Source organism: Syngnathus leptorhynchus, chromosome 10 (assembly GCF_054491065.1).
Source record: "Syngnathus leptorhynchus isolate UIUO chromosome 10, UIUO_Slep, whole genome shotgun sequence".
Classification (NCBI taxonomy): Eukaryota; Metazoa; Chordata; class Actinopteri; order Syngnathiformes; family Syngnathidae; genus Syngnathus; species Syngnathus leptorhynchus.
Window position 1 is genome coordinate 9,805,954 of NC_141204.1, and position 14,159 is coordinate 9,820,112.

The following is a 14,159-nucleotide window of genomic DNA, read 5'->3' on the forward strand; positions in this document are numbered from 1 at the left end:
TCACAGCCAAGTAACGCACTCCATTTGAAATCAGTTGATTCCGTTGAAATCTGATTGATTCTAGACAATCAGAATCAAGCCATTAACATGTGCAACTGAAATTACGAAATATACATGAATTATTACCGCTCATTCGGTGGCAATAATGAAGAACAGTACTACCATCTTTAAAAAGCACATTATTCTTAATTTATTGTAATTTCTCTAAATACTGTATTTTGACTTTATTGTAATTTATTAGATTTTCTAGATTCACCTCATCAAATAACTGTGATGTGTAATTTAAAATTTTGATGTTTATTTAACAGTAATGACTAATGCTTTTTCAAGAAAAATTGCTTTTTTTGAAGATATATCCTGCTTTTCTTTCATGTCTCCTTATTGTTTTTATGGTTGGTACACAAATTTAACAGTGTTTATGTTGGATTTAATGGTGCTCTCTGTTTTGCAAGTTTTAGTTAAACCTTGTTGACAAAAGCCCACAAATGACAATAATGAGACAAGTCTATCGTGAACCTAACTGTCATTTTGGTTACAATGGTTTGACAAAGACGTACCTGGTCTGATTGTCTCCTGTTAAACATCTCCGCTGTCAAGATAAATAAGGACGCCCGGCCTCTTTGTTTGGGCTACATTTCAGCTTCATGCTCTGCTGATTTCTTTGTGAGATTCTTTCTGGAAGTACCAAGCCAATGTTGACACTCAGCTTTGCAAGGAACCATAGTATTGGCTTCAGGTTGGTGGTTCTAAAAAGCAACTTTAATAGAATCATTCCGAATCATCAAAATGGCTCTCATTTTTCCCAAATCGATGTTTCACCTTAATATATATATATATATATATATATATATATATATATATATATATATATATATATATATATATATATATATTTATTTTTTTTTATCTCTATGGTTCGCTCCATTTTACATCCCTACTGACAAGAATGATGATATTGTTTACTTTACATTCCAGTGCAGCAGCAATTCTGCATCTTCCTAGATATCTGACTATTACAATCTAATCATGTCTTCACTTCACTGATTCAGTTGACCACTGCTCCATCATTCACTGCTCCAGTTAGAATTAATTGGCCACGGGCAGTCGGTTTCTTTTTCTTCCTTGACCGTGTTGTTCACTGTCCTGTCTGCTGCTCCTGGCACTCCGGCAACCGGAGTAGATGCTTTTAAAGAGACAATAGTTCCCATAGCTTGTATGCATTAGCATTCCCGCGCATTCTGGAAAAAAATGGATAGGATCTTTTCCATTCAGTGCTCACAGTGAAAGCCCCCTGTCCAGCCTCCTAATAGGCATAAAACAAATCCAAATCAAGCTGGGAATGACTTGTCAAATCCATGATTTGTTGAATATTGATGTGAATGTGTCAAATGTTTTACTTCTTTTCATGCTTAGTATTTAACAGGTTCCCCATTTGTTCGTGTATTCAGGAAAGATCGACTGCCTGGTCTTTTAGTGTCATTTTATCTGGTGATATTGATCTTGTGCTGGTTAAAGTATAGTCTGCAAATGTAAACCTGATCATTGTTGGCGGTCGTTCATTGTTATCAGTGGCAGAAAATCTTTGTGAATGATTGAAATTCTTGGTACTTGACGAGATGTGTACACTGCTGCCGCTAGTGTAAACAGTGGGCTAATGTGTTGGGCGTTTAGAATTGTGTGCCACTCGGTGTCTGTAATGTCCTTGAGATAAACATCTGAGCACAGCAATGGCGGTTAGTCTATTCAATGCTGCCGCTAGTGTAAACAGTAGGCTAATGTTTTAGGCTTTTAAAATTGTGTGCCAGTCGGTGGCTGTAATGTCCTTGCGATAAACATCTGAGCATAGCAATGGCGGTTATTCCAGTCAATGCACCAGCATGGCTGATTTCTTTCAAACCAAGACTCTGTTCCACCATCGTTACTGGAAAACACAACTATGATCTTGCTTTGTTTCGACGTGGTCCACTGATACAACCCACATATTGTCGATATTTGATATGGGTAATGCTTCGATAGTAGCATTTTGTTGTTATCACTTGTTAAAACAAATACCATAAGCACCATTATTCCAAATGTCTCCATAATGGCGAGAGTATGAGACAAAACGACTTTTAACGCAAACTCATCATTCGTCAAATGCTGAGATTTCTTTTTTAATTTGATTTTCTTTGCACTGCTGCGCAATTTTTCAGATCGGTGAAGTCAGCGACTTCTGTCAGTGTTTACTAACAGGCATACTTACTGAATTCTGTATTAACTCATGCTGATCCTTGTACGGTGAATTTATGCACCAAGTCGACTTGAGGGTGACTTCTACCTGATACGGTGGCCAGCCAAAGCAAGCTTAATGGGGTCATCGGTGCAGTGAATCAAAAAGGTGAATCCCCCTGCGTAGACATTTTATCCGTTCAGCATTAGCCATCAGTCTTTAGCCTACTTCTTACTTCCACTTTGTTGCCAGTTACTTTCATCGCACTGGATCTTAATATTGCATACGACCTGCTTTGCTTCTCTCACCGGTGCATTAGTGTGTTATTGTAAACAATTCCCGGAAAGTGCATATCGATTCCTATAATAGCCAGGAGTACCCACTCAGCCTTTTGTAGTTGCAAAGCCAATTTTCCCATCCATTAATTTTCTGGGCTTTGGGTCACCATAGCAGCAGATTAGGGAAACAAAGGGAGGAGTCGTTCCATGGGTGGCCTCCCAGGAGTGTCTGGAAAGGATCCTGAAAGTGTAACTCAACCACCCGATGTCTTAATAGGTAATGCAACCTAAAATAAATTGTGATAGAAGAACCCAAAAAAGTGAAAGTGACTTATTTTGATTCAATGGCACTTTGACTGTCAGTTTGCCACAAGCGACTGGATTCCGTGTAAAAATTGTAAAGCCATTGTATTTATGTACTCGTGATGTTTAGCGTGTTCTTGTACGCATTGTTTTTCTGCGCTGTGGCAATTACTCAGATCCCAAATGAGCTGTGATCAGCAGCATTGCACCCTTTGAATGCTCATTATAGACTTGCTTGCTTCAGATGCAGTACCTGACAGCCATCTTTTGGATCATGATCATAGCTTGTCACGCCAAACAGCCAAGCATTCTCGGGTGTTACCACCCACAAAATCGCAATTAGTTGGACTGTTTTGGCGTGTAATGTAAGGATCGGTCTCCTTACGGATTAACAGGGTCACGACGATCTTTTGGATAAAATCGGATCAAGCGGGGAAATAATTGACAGATTAATCGAAAATTAAAATGCTAATAAAACCCTTTCCCCGAGTCAATTACACGCTAAACGTCAACATCTGCAATTGATGAGATTCGTGTGAATGACATCTGTAATTTTGTTTCACAATTTTTCAAGTCTGGCAGTCATAATCCTAGTTTGTTCCCGCATTATCACTCAAATTTTCCCTTTCAACCCCCACACTTTGAAGCTCCCTCAGATGTTAGGATGTTGCTTGTCTTGCTTATCTCTTTGTGTGTCCTGTCCCTCTGTGCACTCAGTCCGAGCATTCCTTACGTGCTCACAGGGAAAGCATGAGCGACATTACAGTTTTCAATCTGGTGCACAGGCAAAGAAAGACGGGAGGTCCTCTGTACATGCAATTATAGTACGCATCTATTTTTCAAGTGTGTTGGTGGGTGTCCCTATGAGACAGGCAGGGCTTCAATGTGTTTCAAAGATGTAGGTCATGGCACCTGCCCTTCTTGGTTCGAGCTGCAGCACTGTGAACTTGGCAGACGTCCTCAGATGTGATAGACGGTGCCTCATCACTCTCCGCCTCTCGTCACTCATCGTGCGGTTGGTGTAAACACCTCATCTTTGTGTGCTCTCCGTCTCTGCAGGGACTTTTCCTGGAAGTTATTATTTGTGCATTCAGGAACACACTCACACAGACATCAAATAGTTTGACCTAAACGTCACTCCACAGCTCGTACGCTACTTTTCAAAACGGCACACCGAATATCATACTTTGCCAATGCGCCTTAGCTCGGGGGAACTTGGCTGTCTCACAACTCAGCAGCATGCCTGGCGTCGAGGCCTCGTTGTTGTTATGCGAACTGCATGTTAGGACGCTCGCTCGTCCTATTTTTACACAAATCAAATTCATAGCCTCTTAAGAGAGTTGTACCCGGCAGGATGCCCAAACATTGTGGCAAGTAGGGGATAGGTATGTTACTGTTTCCATTCCTTGGCCATGGGGAAAATTAACAAAGATATTTTGGATGGCTTGACAGAAATGTTCTGTGCAATGTTATGAACTCCTGTTTCTTGACCAGTTGCAGCGTGTCATATCTGCAGGAGGTGTGATTCTTTAGTTTTTGGAAGGTATGAACCAAACAGTAGGTTTTTTTACTTCACTCAATTGAGTGCCATTGTAGTTTTTTACCTCTCTGCACAAGACCGTTTTCACAATTTGCTGTTGCTCCACTCATTTAGTTCTCTTTGAAACAAAGGTAAGTCTTTCTCGAGTACTGTCAGTTCTGTCGCAGATTTTAGTTTGCGTGTTCATCAGATGAAGAATAGGACACTACATTTTTTAGGGGTGGTGTGGGTCAAACATTGAGGTATTGCATCGACTGCGAGAAGCTCTTTTAACTTGATTGAAATATTTCTCACATGGCTTGGCTTCACTCTCCAATTTTTTCAATATGTGCAGACACATCCATCCTCCAATAACACACAACACCCACACACTGCTGGTGGTACGCTTCATCAGCTCTTAGCAGTGGACCGTTCCTTATGATAACAAAGTTGACATCAGGTATGCTAACTCGCAGATGAGAACTCCCTTGAGAGATTATAGAGGTCCTTTGAGGTAGGTGTTGGAACATGAAGAGAGATGACTACTAAAATTCAAACATGGTGAAACCAACTGGACTTGACGTTGAGGAATGTTTTTAATATGTAGCTAAATAAAATTTACACCACTGAACTAAAATAACATTTTGTGAAACTTAAAACTCAAATTGAGCATTATCTTTGTCAAAGCAGGACTAGATCTTGCATTGAACTTTCGGTATTGTGCTGATCTGGCAAATGTTCGTGAAGTGTCCACAAAAATTCCCTTCCAAATGAAAGTAAATCCACCACAACCGAGGAAAATAATGTCGTACATTAAAATGACTGGTTGTATTGTGTTCTTAGAGCTTTGGTTCAGGGTTCACCTATAGTTTCTTCCGATGAGCTGAGGTTAAATAGAGCAGCAAACATGTATCTCACAGCCCTCGTAGATGCGTCATGAAAGATTCAAGCGTGCGTGAGGATGTGAGTGGAACACTTGGTGTCGCGTTTGAGGGCTCACTGATGGCACATGACTGGTACATGTGTGTTAGAATAGAAAAATCACGGCCTCATAAATTACAACACTCAAGGTCAGTTGTTCCTGTTATTTATTGTCCCTTTTTTTTCCTCTCAGTTTTATCCATCCAGGCTGTTGCCATCCAGTTCACCAAGGAGCCCAAGTCCCAGGATGCCCTGCATGGCCGTAGCGCCATGCTCCGCTGTGAGGTCAGCGATCCCACTGACATCACTTATAACTGGCTACACAATGGCCAGCGATTGGAAAACAGCGAGCGCCGCCACCAAGAGGGAAGCAATCTCAAATTCATCACTGTGGATCGCCGACTGGATGCAGGAAATTTTGAGTGTGAGGCACAAAATGCGGCCACGGGAGAGTTTCTCCGCTCCACCAACGCCTCCTTCAACATCAAATGTAAGTGTTCCATTTCAGGCCAGGTTCTGAAGTTACACATTGAAAGCGCCTGGGTTTCCTGTGTGAAAATTACCAGTTGACAGGGTTTCATGATGGCAAAAAGGATGTGCATCCGTCCACTTTCTGGATCACAAACGAGAGACAAAAGTTGCAGTGTAGGTGGCGGCTAAAAAGCCGAGGGAATGGTTCCACTTTGTTGGCTTTTCCTTTGAGGCTTCCTCTTCTTTGCCCAATTGAAACTGGATACAAGCATGTGTTTCTTGTTGCTTAAATGTTTTTTTTTTTCTAGATTGCAACACATGCTCTTTTTCCATGTGTCTTTAGACTGGACATTATGGAGTTGCTTTTACCTTCTAGCTTAGTTAGGGATTTTTTGGGCATCGTTGTCGTGAAGGCTTCTTCAGAAGCAGGCACAAAACTCTGTCTCTTTCTTAACATACAACATAGCCAGTCATCATTGTCTCTAAGAAATAAACTGAAATAAACAAGCTGATCACATATTGTGGCGCTGCCTTTGGTACTAGTTTGGACTAAACCACCTCCATTTGGAAGATTGCATTTTCCTTTTCCTCACTACATTCAAAAAGGTATTTTCTTTCTATTTTTGGGGAAGGGGTGTCAGTTATCAAAGCATGATTACAATGAAAAAGACCTATTTGCAAACAATCTGTCATACTGAAGGAGCGATAACTTCAATTGTGTCGTCGCCAAAAGAAACTCATCCATTTTCTAAAGCTTGTCGAATGTCTAAGCAGCAGCTTTAATGACGTGTCATTAAAAATGATCCGGTGTGTTAATAAAGCTTAGCAAACATGTCGGACATGATGAAAGACCAGCTCTCACGACATTTTTAGTCAACAATTCTTTCTGGTGGCATTAGCATATCCATGCAAGATTTAAAACCTTTTTTCCCCCCCATTTGTTTATAGTCGAGTGTAATCCCTTTTTAACAGTGAAGTGCATTACGATTCACGTAGTGTAAATATGTGCAAATAGTAAACCAGTTAAAAAGCCCACCCAGACCAATTCCAGTGAAACCTTCATATTCAAACGTAATCTGTTCTGGGAAGCTGGTCAACCTTCAATTGACCCTGTATAGTAAATGTATATATAAATTTGTCTTGTGCTGTTATTGTTAACAATTCAGCCAAAACAGAATTAAAGAAAAAACCTCTGTAATCATATAAATTGAGGCTTCAAATTTGTGGAAAAAAATAAACCTAGCTTCCAGCTTCATGCAAGGTGACTTACTAAATACTGTATCATCTTCATCTTGCAATTTAGATGTTCCTCTGTTGATATCATAAAATAGCTTTCAGTAATAAATCCTCCAGCATGAATTTGTATGCCATGCTTGTTTTACTGCATCAACTCATTTGTCTTTGTCAAGATGTGCAGGTTAGCTTCTCTCTATGGATCGCTTTACATAGATCAGACCGTGTTATGACAAATGCTCTCATATTTCCCCAACATATATTTAACGGGTGATAAAGCCCCACGCGGCTTTTAAAGACCCCCTCTGGCTCTAATTCTACTGGAGTGTTCACTCATGTGTATGCTACTTTGCGTGCATAGTGGTAAATATAAGCTATAGGGGGAGGGGCAAGGGCGGTCTACATGTACTGTACCACAGTGGGATTTTATTCCGTCCACCCTCCCCCGACTCCCTAGCCTCTGGCGAGAGGGAGAGAGTTAATTTATCTTGCTCTCAATGGTGGGTAAGCAAATCTTGTCAGTTGAGTTATTCAGAGTAATTATCCCCCTCTGTGTTCACTAATAGGAGTTCAGCCCCCCCTCCGTCCTTTTGACCTGCCTGGTCATTGGGTCTCCATGGCGAGACGCGTCCGTCAAAGGCGTCGGGGCCGTGCCTCGTCTTTGTCAGCATGTTTGTTGGTCGTTTCGCCCGACGCCATGGAGCAACATGCAGACGGACTCTTGAAATCCGTCGCATGCGTTGGCAAGACTTTAGAAACACACTTGATCGTTTTTTGCACTCACTATTTAATCTGCAAAACCTGCATTGAGCAAAGCCAAACACACGTCACCTTGCTGTAATCACAGCGAGTGTCCCTAACCTACATTTCTGTCAGAGCCATGTGTGCTCTTAAGGCATCCTTACAAATATCTAGTGAGGGTCCACTAGCTCGCATCCTGTCCATCTGTCCTCCTACATTTGGTTTGCATTTTCACGCGTGCTGACAAAACGCAGCTGCTCATCAGCCTCACCCTTGTGCTCTACCTTGTGACAGCAACATCATCTCCGGTTGCTGATTGAATTTCAAGTTGTAGGCCTGTTGGCCTTTGTCAAGCGGAGCTGATCAAATGAGACACCACACTTTTCCCTGGCCTTCGTTTTTTATTTATCCATCCTTTTCACAGCATGAGTCCAGTCTTCATTTACATACACATATGGTACCTCCAGTCAAATACAAAGCCCGAAATACCTCGCCTGTGTCACACAATCTGCCATGGCATTTTTCAGAAGGTGAGAACAAACAAGCTCACTCGCAAAGTCCTGCCTTAACGGTAATATCGTCTCAATTGATCTATTATCATCCTTGATTTGATCCGTCTTTCTGTTCCGCTTCCAACGTAATGATTATACAACCTTGCTTATGGTTTTTAAGGGACACACTCACTCACTTAGTCATGCATTCTGATATGGATTATGAGCAAGTACCGGTATGTGTCCCTCTTAATGGGTTATGAAAGACTGCCTTCTGTTTGTCAAGTGGACAGCTGCAGAAACTTGAGCTAAGGACTTAAGTGTTAGAATGTGCAAGTGTGAAAAAATCTTGTTTAAGCTTGAACCAAAATAATGGGATGGCGAAATAAGTTCCAATGTGTCCAATAGTTGATTGTGTTTGTGAATAGCTTTTTGTACACCAGAGGTCAACGGTGGGCCATCATTCCTCTAAATGCACATTTACTTGGTATGATGACAGTGTTGGAAAAAAAATAAAAATCCCAAAAAAATAAACACTGACTCACAGGAAAGTGTTAGAAGCCCTTTAACGCCCACCGGTTCTTCTAGGCAGGTTTAAACAACTGCCTTTATTTGCAAGCAAGCTTTGACTCAGTCCGACATGCTGCTAGTCATTGCGCTGAACTCTTTCTGACACTCAGCGTTTACGCCATCTGTTTTTTGTCGGAACCCTAAAGTCCCTTTGAACCAGTAAAAACCAATGCGTCTGGCCTGAAATCCCTATATAGCCTTCACCTCTCTTCACCAGAGCGACCTTGACCGAACAATTAGCATAGTTGTCAAAGGCTTTCAGACGTGTGAGCACAACAAGCATGCTTGAGGGCGCTTGGATATTTCCTCTCACTCATTGACTGACGCACACTAATGTATGTAAACTATTGGGAGATGTGTGCCATTTTTGCTCACAGTAAGGGCTTTCAGAAATACTGAAATACTACCTTTCCAGGGTAGGTGAAGGCTATTTAGTGAAAGCATATTAATATTGACAGGTCTCCCTGTAGCGCCTCAGTCGGCTTCCTCCTGTCTCTTCACGGCTGTCTCAGGTGATGCCATGCATATTTAGTAGATAATATAAAGAGCGGTGGCTGCTAACACTAGTCAGCCACAGTTTGTAAAGAAGGTCTGAGTTAGGGCAACTCAAACAAAAATAGTGTCACTTTATAGAAAACAAATTTAAAATATGTCTGGCCTCTGAATGATCAACATTCCTTGGTGTTTTTTTCATAAACCGTATGAAGCATGTAGCTTCAGCCGTGGCTAGAATTCGTGAATGTGATAAATCCAGTTGACCCAACTTTTTGAGTCCATCATAAAACAATCAGTTATTTTTGTTTTCAAATAGGAGTACAAACATTACAGGTAAAGCCCTCAATATAGAGATAAATTATTTCAGGAAAAGATTGAATTGGGGTTTTTGTAACAGACTTTGCAATTTCAATTCATTTTTTGTGTGTGAAATACTGTAGTTGATAAACATGTAACAGATTCTGGGTGAGCCAGGAGCACTGCAAAAAAAAATCTAAGCTTTGGCAATCACGATGCCTTCGTCTGTAATCGCTCTTTCGGTCATAAAACGAGAAATCATTCAGCTTTACTTCAAGTCAAAACCCCCAATCTTTCCATATAATGCATTCAGGTGGACCTGAGGATTGATTTCTTTCCATCCACATTGTTCGCTTTCATCTGTGACTCAATAGATCAGGTTTCATGACACTCTCCTATGGCTTTCACTCCTCCCTTTGGTGCCTGAAAGAAGAGTAGAGTACGAGTCGGTTTATTTTTCTCATGGTAAACGTTGAGGGATTATTAATTGACCCGTTGTCCCTATCATTCGATTTTATTGTACCTCTAAGTTTTCCAAGAAACATGTGACAGGAATATAACAAGAATGTGCATCAATATATTCAACATTGCACAGGGTAGTTAAGAATCCTCACTTCCTTTTTTTTTTTTTTTCTTGCTGTCAATATGATGTTCCATTAGTGTCATTCTTGCAGGCCTACTGGGTCATCTATGTCCCATGACAGGGAATAACAGGAGAGCATTTAAGTCAATGTATCAACCTGACAATTTCTCCATAACGTCTTGTCTGCTTTCCTCTCACTTGACATCTTTGTTGTTTTTCTTTCTGCTTCTCCAGGGTTAGAAAGCGGTGGCGTGACATTAAAGGAGCCCATCTCAGAAGGGGAAATTGAGAGTTCAGCCCCCGTCACGCTTCGCTGTCACATTGACGGACACCCACGGTGAGTCTCCCCTCTCACCCCAAGATCGCTGTTTTATTATAAAGATGGTGAAGTTCCTTCTGTCATAGCTTAATGTTCCATTTTTCTTTATTGCTCCGCTTCATCGCCTTCTCCTCATCCCTATTTCACATTTTACTCCCAGGCCGACCTGCCAGTGGTTCAAAGACGGGGTTAAACTGACCGAAAAGAGTCATCAAATCAACAACAAGGAGCGGACGCTCACAATCAAAAGCGCCACTCCAGATGACAACGGTTTGTTCTATTGTTGTGCCAAGAACGCAGCCGGACACGTCTGCAGCAACAGTAACTTCACTCTCAACATTATCGGTGAGCTCTACATCCAATTACGAGTCGGGCCACGTCGTTTGTTGTCTTTGACAGTTTTTGCTTTCATGTAGTGAAATAGAGATGCACTTTAAATGCAGAGAGAATAGGAAGAGGAAAGCACCACCAAGAGGAGTAGAGACGTACATTCAGCATCTGTTTGAGAAACTTGATGCCTGCATCACATTAATTAGCCACCTGCAACCACACACGTACGCAGCGCTAGCACCCGGGCGCATGGGTGAATAATCGTTGAGTTTCCGGTTACCTCATAAACACTGCCATAGGGCTTCACTATGAGACAACTTTGACAGATTTGAGCAAGTTTTCAGTGTCATCACCGTCTCGTCATAAAGTTCTTGGGTGGGCCGTGTGTGTATAATATGAGGGCTCTGTACGATATCATGGCCTATAATCGGATACGTTTCTGGACATAACCAGAAATGAAAGACGAGCTCTTTAATTTTACAAGTTCACTCTTTTATGTGGCAACTGGGAATTTTTTGCTGATGACAGTAATGGGAATTAAATGAGTTCCTAGCTTGTGATTTTTTTTTTTTAAAGAACACATTTAAATAAAGGATTTCAGTCATTTTTGTGAGCTGTCATAAATCATTTTGCAACTGTCATTTCCGCTCTCTTGCCATGTCTGATTGTTGGGCAGACTTACTGACTTCCCGTACAGTAATTGCGTACGTTTTTTTTTTTTTTTTTTTAAACTGGCTGAAGGACATATATAACCAAGATAACTAATGCTGAGTTTTCAAACATCTCCAGTGAAGCATGTTCGTTACTCAACTTTTGAAATCTTATCAGTTATACAGTAGAAAGTTTTTTTTTTTCCCCTTTTCCTTTTTATTTTCTGTCTTCAATCTGAACCCAAAGAAAATATCATCAACATTTGTTTTATACATCCCTGATTTAAATGTGTAAATTTGATATTTCTTGTGGTCAGGTGGTCTCGTTGTTCATCAGCCCTTAGCCAGCTTTTTTCTCGGCTGAATCTTATTACTCTACTTAAAAATATATCAACACATATGAAAAAATCTTTTATTAGAGAGCTACTATATATCTTTGAAGAAAATGCCATCTACAGTAATCATCTGATAAGTTCATAATACTACATCATACATTTCAGGGTGTTCAAAAAATATTTGGTACCTTAAACTTTGAATTTAAATCAAGGATTATTTCCCCCTGTACAACAGACAGTCCCATTATGTGCTCCAGCTGTCATAAAAATGATGGTCTGATAAGCTTCTGGTCAATGGTCCAGTGACCTAATTAAGTCTACCTGTGGGCCCCGGAGGTGCTGACATATACCAGCACCTGGGGGCTGTTGGCACTTTTTAATAAGCGCACACATGCGGTAGTGCTTGGTGGCCAAAAGCCTGCAGATATAATCATGGAGATGTTTGTCTGCCTCTTTTATAGATAAGAGCTTTCCTCGACCAGTAGTCACTCCCGAGGACCAGGTGGTTCTGAAGAACGAAGAAGCTGTCTTCCACTGCCAGTTCACAGCCGTGCCGCCTCCTGCTCTGGAATGGTACCATGAAAGCGAGCTGCTGGTTAACAAAACTCGGTAAATCCTTACTGCAATATCTCTTCTTTTTTTTTTTCCCCTTTCGTTACCACATTGTTCCCTCGCCTTAGCTTAAAATTCCACCTTCTCCGCATCAGCTCTACTTGTTTTACTACGTAGCTGCGGTGCATTCCCTTGAGTACCATAACCTGGAACCCTGGAGTGGTACTTTCAGCTTCCATTTTGTTCTGCAGCTCAGGCTTGAGATGAATTGCACATTAAAGAATGTTATTACTGAAACTAATAAGAATGTTGTAAAGTTCCTTTGCTACCTGCTGTACTTCATTTCTACGTGACCGTTCCTACCGGCCTATCAAACTGCAATCATCTTACCAGCACGTACCCTATAAACACGGACACTTTCAATCACGTGTGTCAAAAAGCAAGACTTGCAGGTCATCTGTGGGGGGAAAAAAAAAAACATCTGGCCTGCTGGATGATTGAAGTTTTTTAATAATTACTGGTCAGTTTATGTTTCTCACGGTTTGCTGCATAAGAGTCACAAGGAGATGGACCACACTTTGGTAGAACTGCAAGTTGTTAAACGGGAAATAAATGGGGCTTCATGTATCCAGCCAATGCTTTATTAGTCATGTCATCCCTGCAGAAAATAGAACTCGGGTTGTATACATGGTGTGCAATCTTCACACATCACCAAGGTAGTAGTGACTCGACAGTGGGAATATTAGCACTCAAGTAAGGGCTCTGAAGTAGCCTGTTTTTTGATTAGGGGAGAAAATACAGCCCTGCATCATCACTTGCACACCACATCCCAATCCTGCTTTCGGTACATAAAATATTACTAAAAAAAAACATGACCAAGGCAGTTTTGCCAGCATAAAACCCTCTCCCTGGAGGAAAATACATGAAAACACTTCCCAGTGTGTATTTTATGTCGCTATGAAAAAAACGTCTGCTGCCTTTGTTTTATATTGAATATAATCTCCATTGAAGGTGCATTTCCAAACTTCTTTGAACCGAGATATGTCACTGAGAAACAGCTTTTGGGAGAGTCTTCTCTAGAATATGAAGTACACTGATGGTGTGTTTGGACTCACTTATCTCCTGCGCCGTTCACTCATTAGTCAAATAAAAATAGTTTTTAAACCCGATTTGGCCACTCTAGTAATTAGATCACTGTCGCAAAATTAAAACGTACCATATCAACATGAACATGCATGTTGTTTGTAGAAAGTCTTACATCACGAGTAAAGGTTGCTGGTTCTATTTTCACTTGTTTGTACTTTTGTCTTTTGCCTAACCACCCCAGATGTGGACTTCACAGTCAGCCTATATTTAATCCCCACCCTGTCTGTCAATGCCACTGAATGACTGTTGAGCCTGCCAGAGGTCAAATAGGGCCATTAGGATGGGCCTCCCAACATCACAAGACGTTTTAAAAATAACTTGCTATGTAGGACACTTATCTGTGTGTTGAGGGAATTTATTTGCCTTAATTACAACTGACTTGGTGTACCACATGTTTCCCTTGGTCAGCATGGTTAGGAAACCCTGTTTGGCATCTATTAGTGTACTGGGGCTTCTGGTGACGTTTCTGGCACACTGGTGGCAAGAAAAATGATTAAGCAGAGTTGGTGGAGGTTTATATGGGATTTTTTTTTTTTCCCCTCCAGTATATTCCTGCTGTCCAATGGGTCACTGCTCATCACCCAGGTCAAACCCAGGAACACGGGCTTGTATAAGTGTGTCGGCCGCGGTGTCAGCGGCTCCCAAGTCACACACGAGGCTTCGCTACTCATTGCAGGTACACACGCTCATCCACATTTGCACCAATTGACTTGCTT

General features: G+C 41.2%; 1 protein-coding gene across 2 annotated transcripts in view; it reads left to right on the forward strand.

Moving 5' to 3' along the window:
* ptk7b (protein tyrosine kinase 7b) overlaps window positions 1-14,159 on the forward strand; it is a 49,217-nt gene that overhangs the window by 24,539 nt on the left and 10,519 nt on the right. For both annotated transcript variants that reach the window (XM_085922547.1, XM_085922548.1), the window contains 5 exons: window positions 5,424-5,720; window positions 10,346-10,448; window positions 10,591-10,775; window positions 12,207-12,354; window positions 13,989-14,119. In XM_085922547.1, the coding sequence (XP_085778673.1) occupies window positions 5,424-5,720; window positions 10,346-10,448; window positions 10,591-10,775; window positions 12,207-12,354; window positions 13,989-14,119 (864 nt within the window). The remainder of the gene's footprint in view (window positions 1-5,423; window positions 5,721-10,345; window positions 10,449-10,590; window positions 10,776-12,206; window positions 12,355-13,988; window positions 14,120-14,159) is intronic.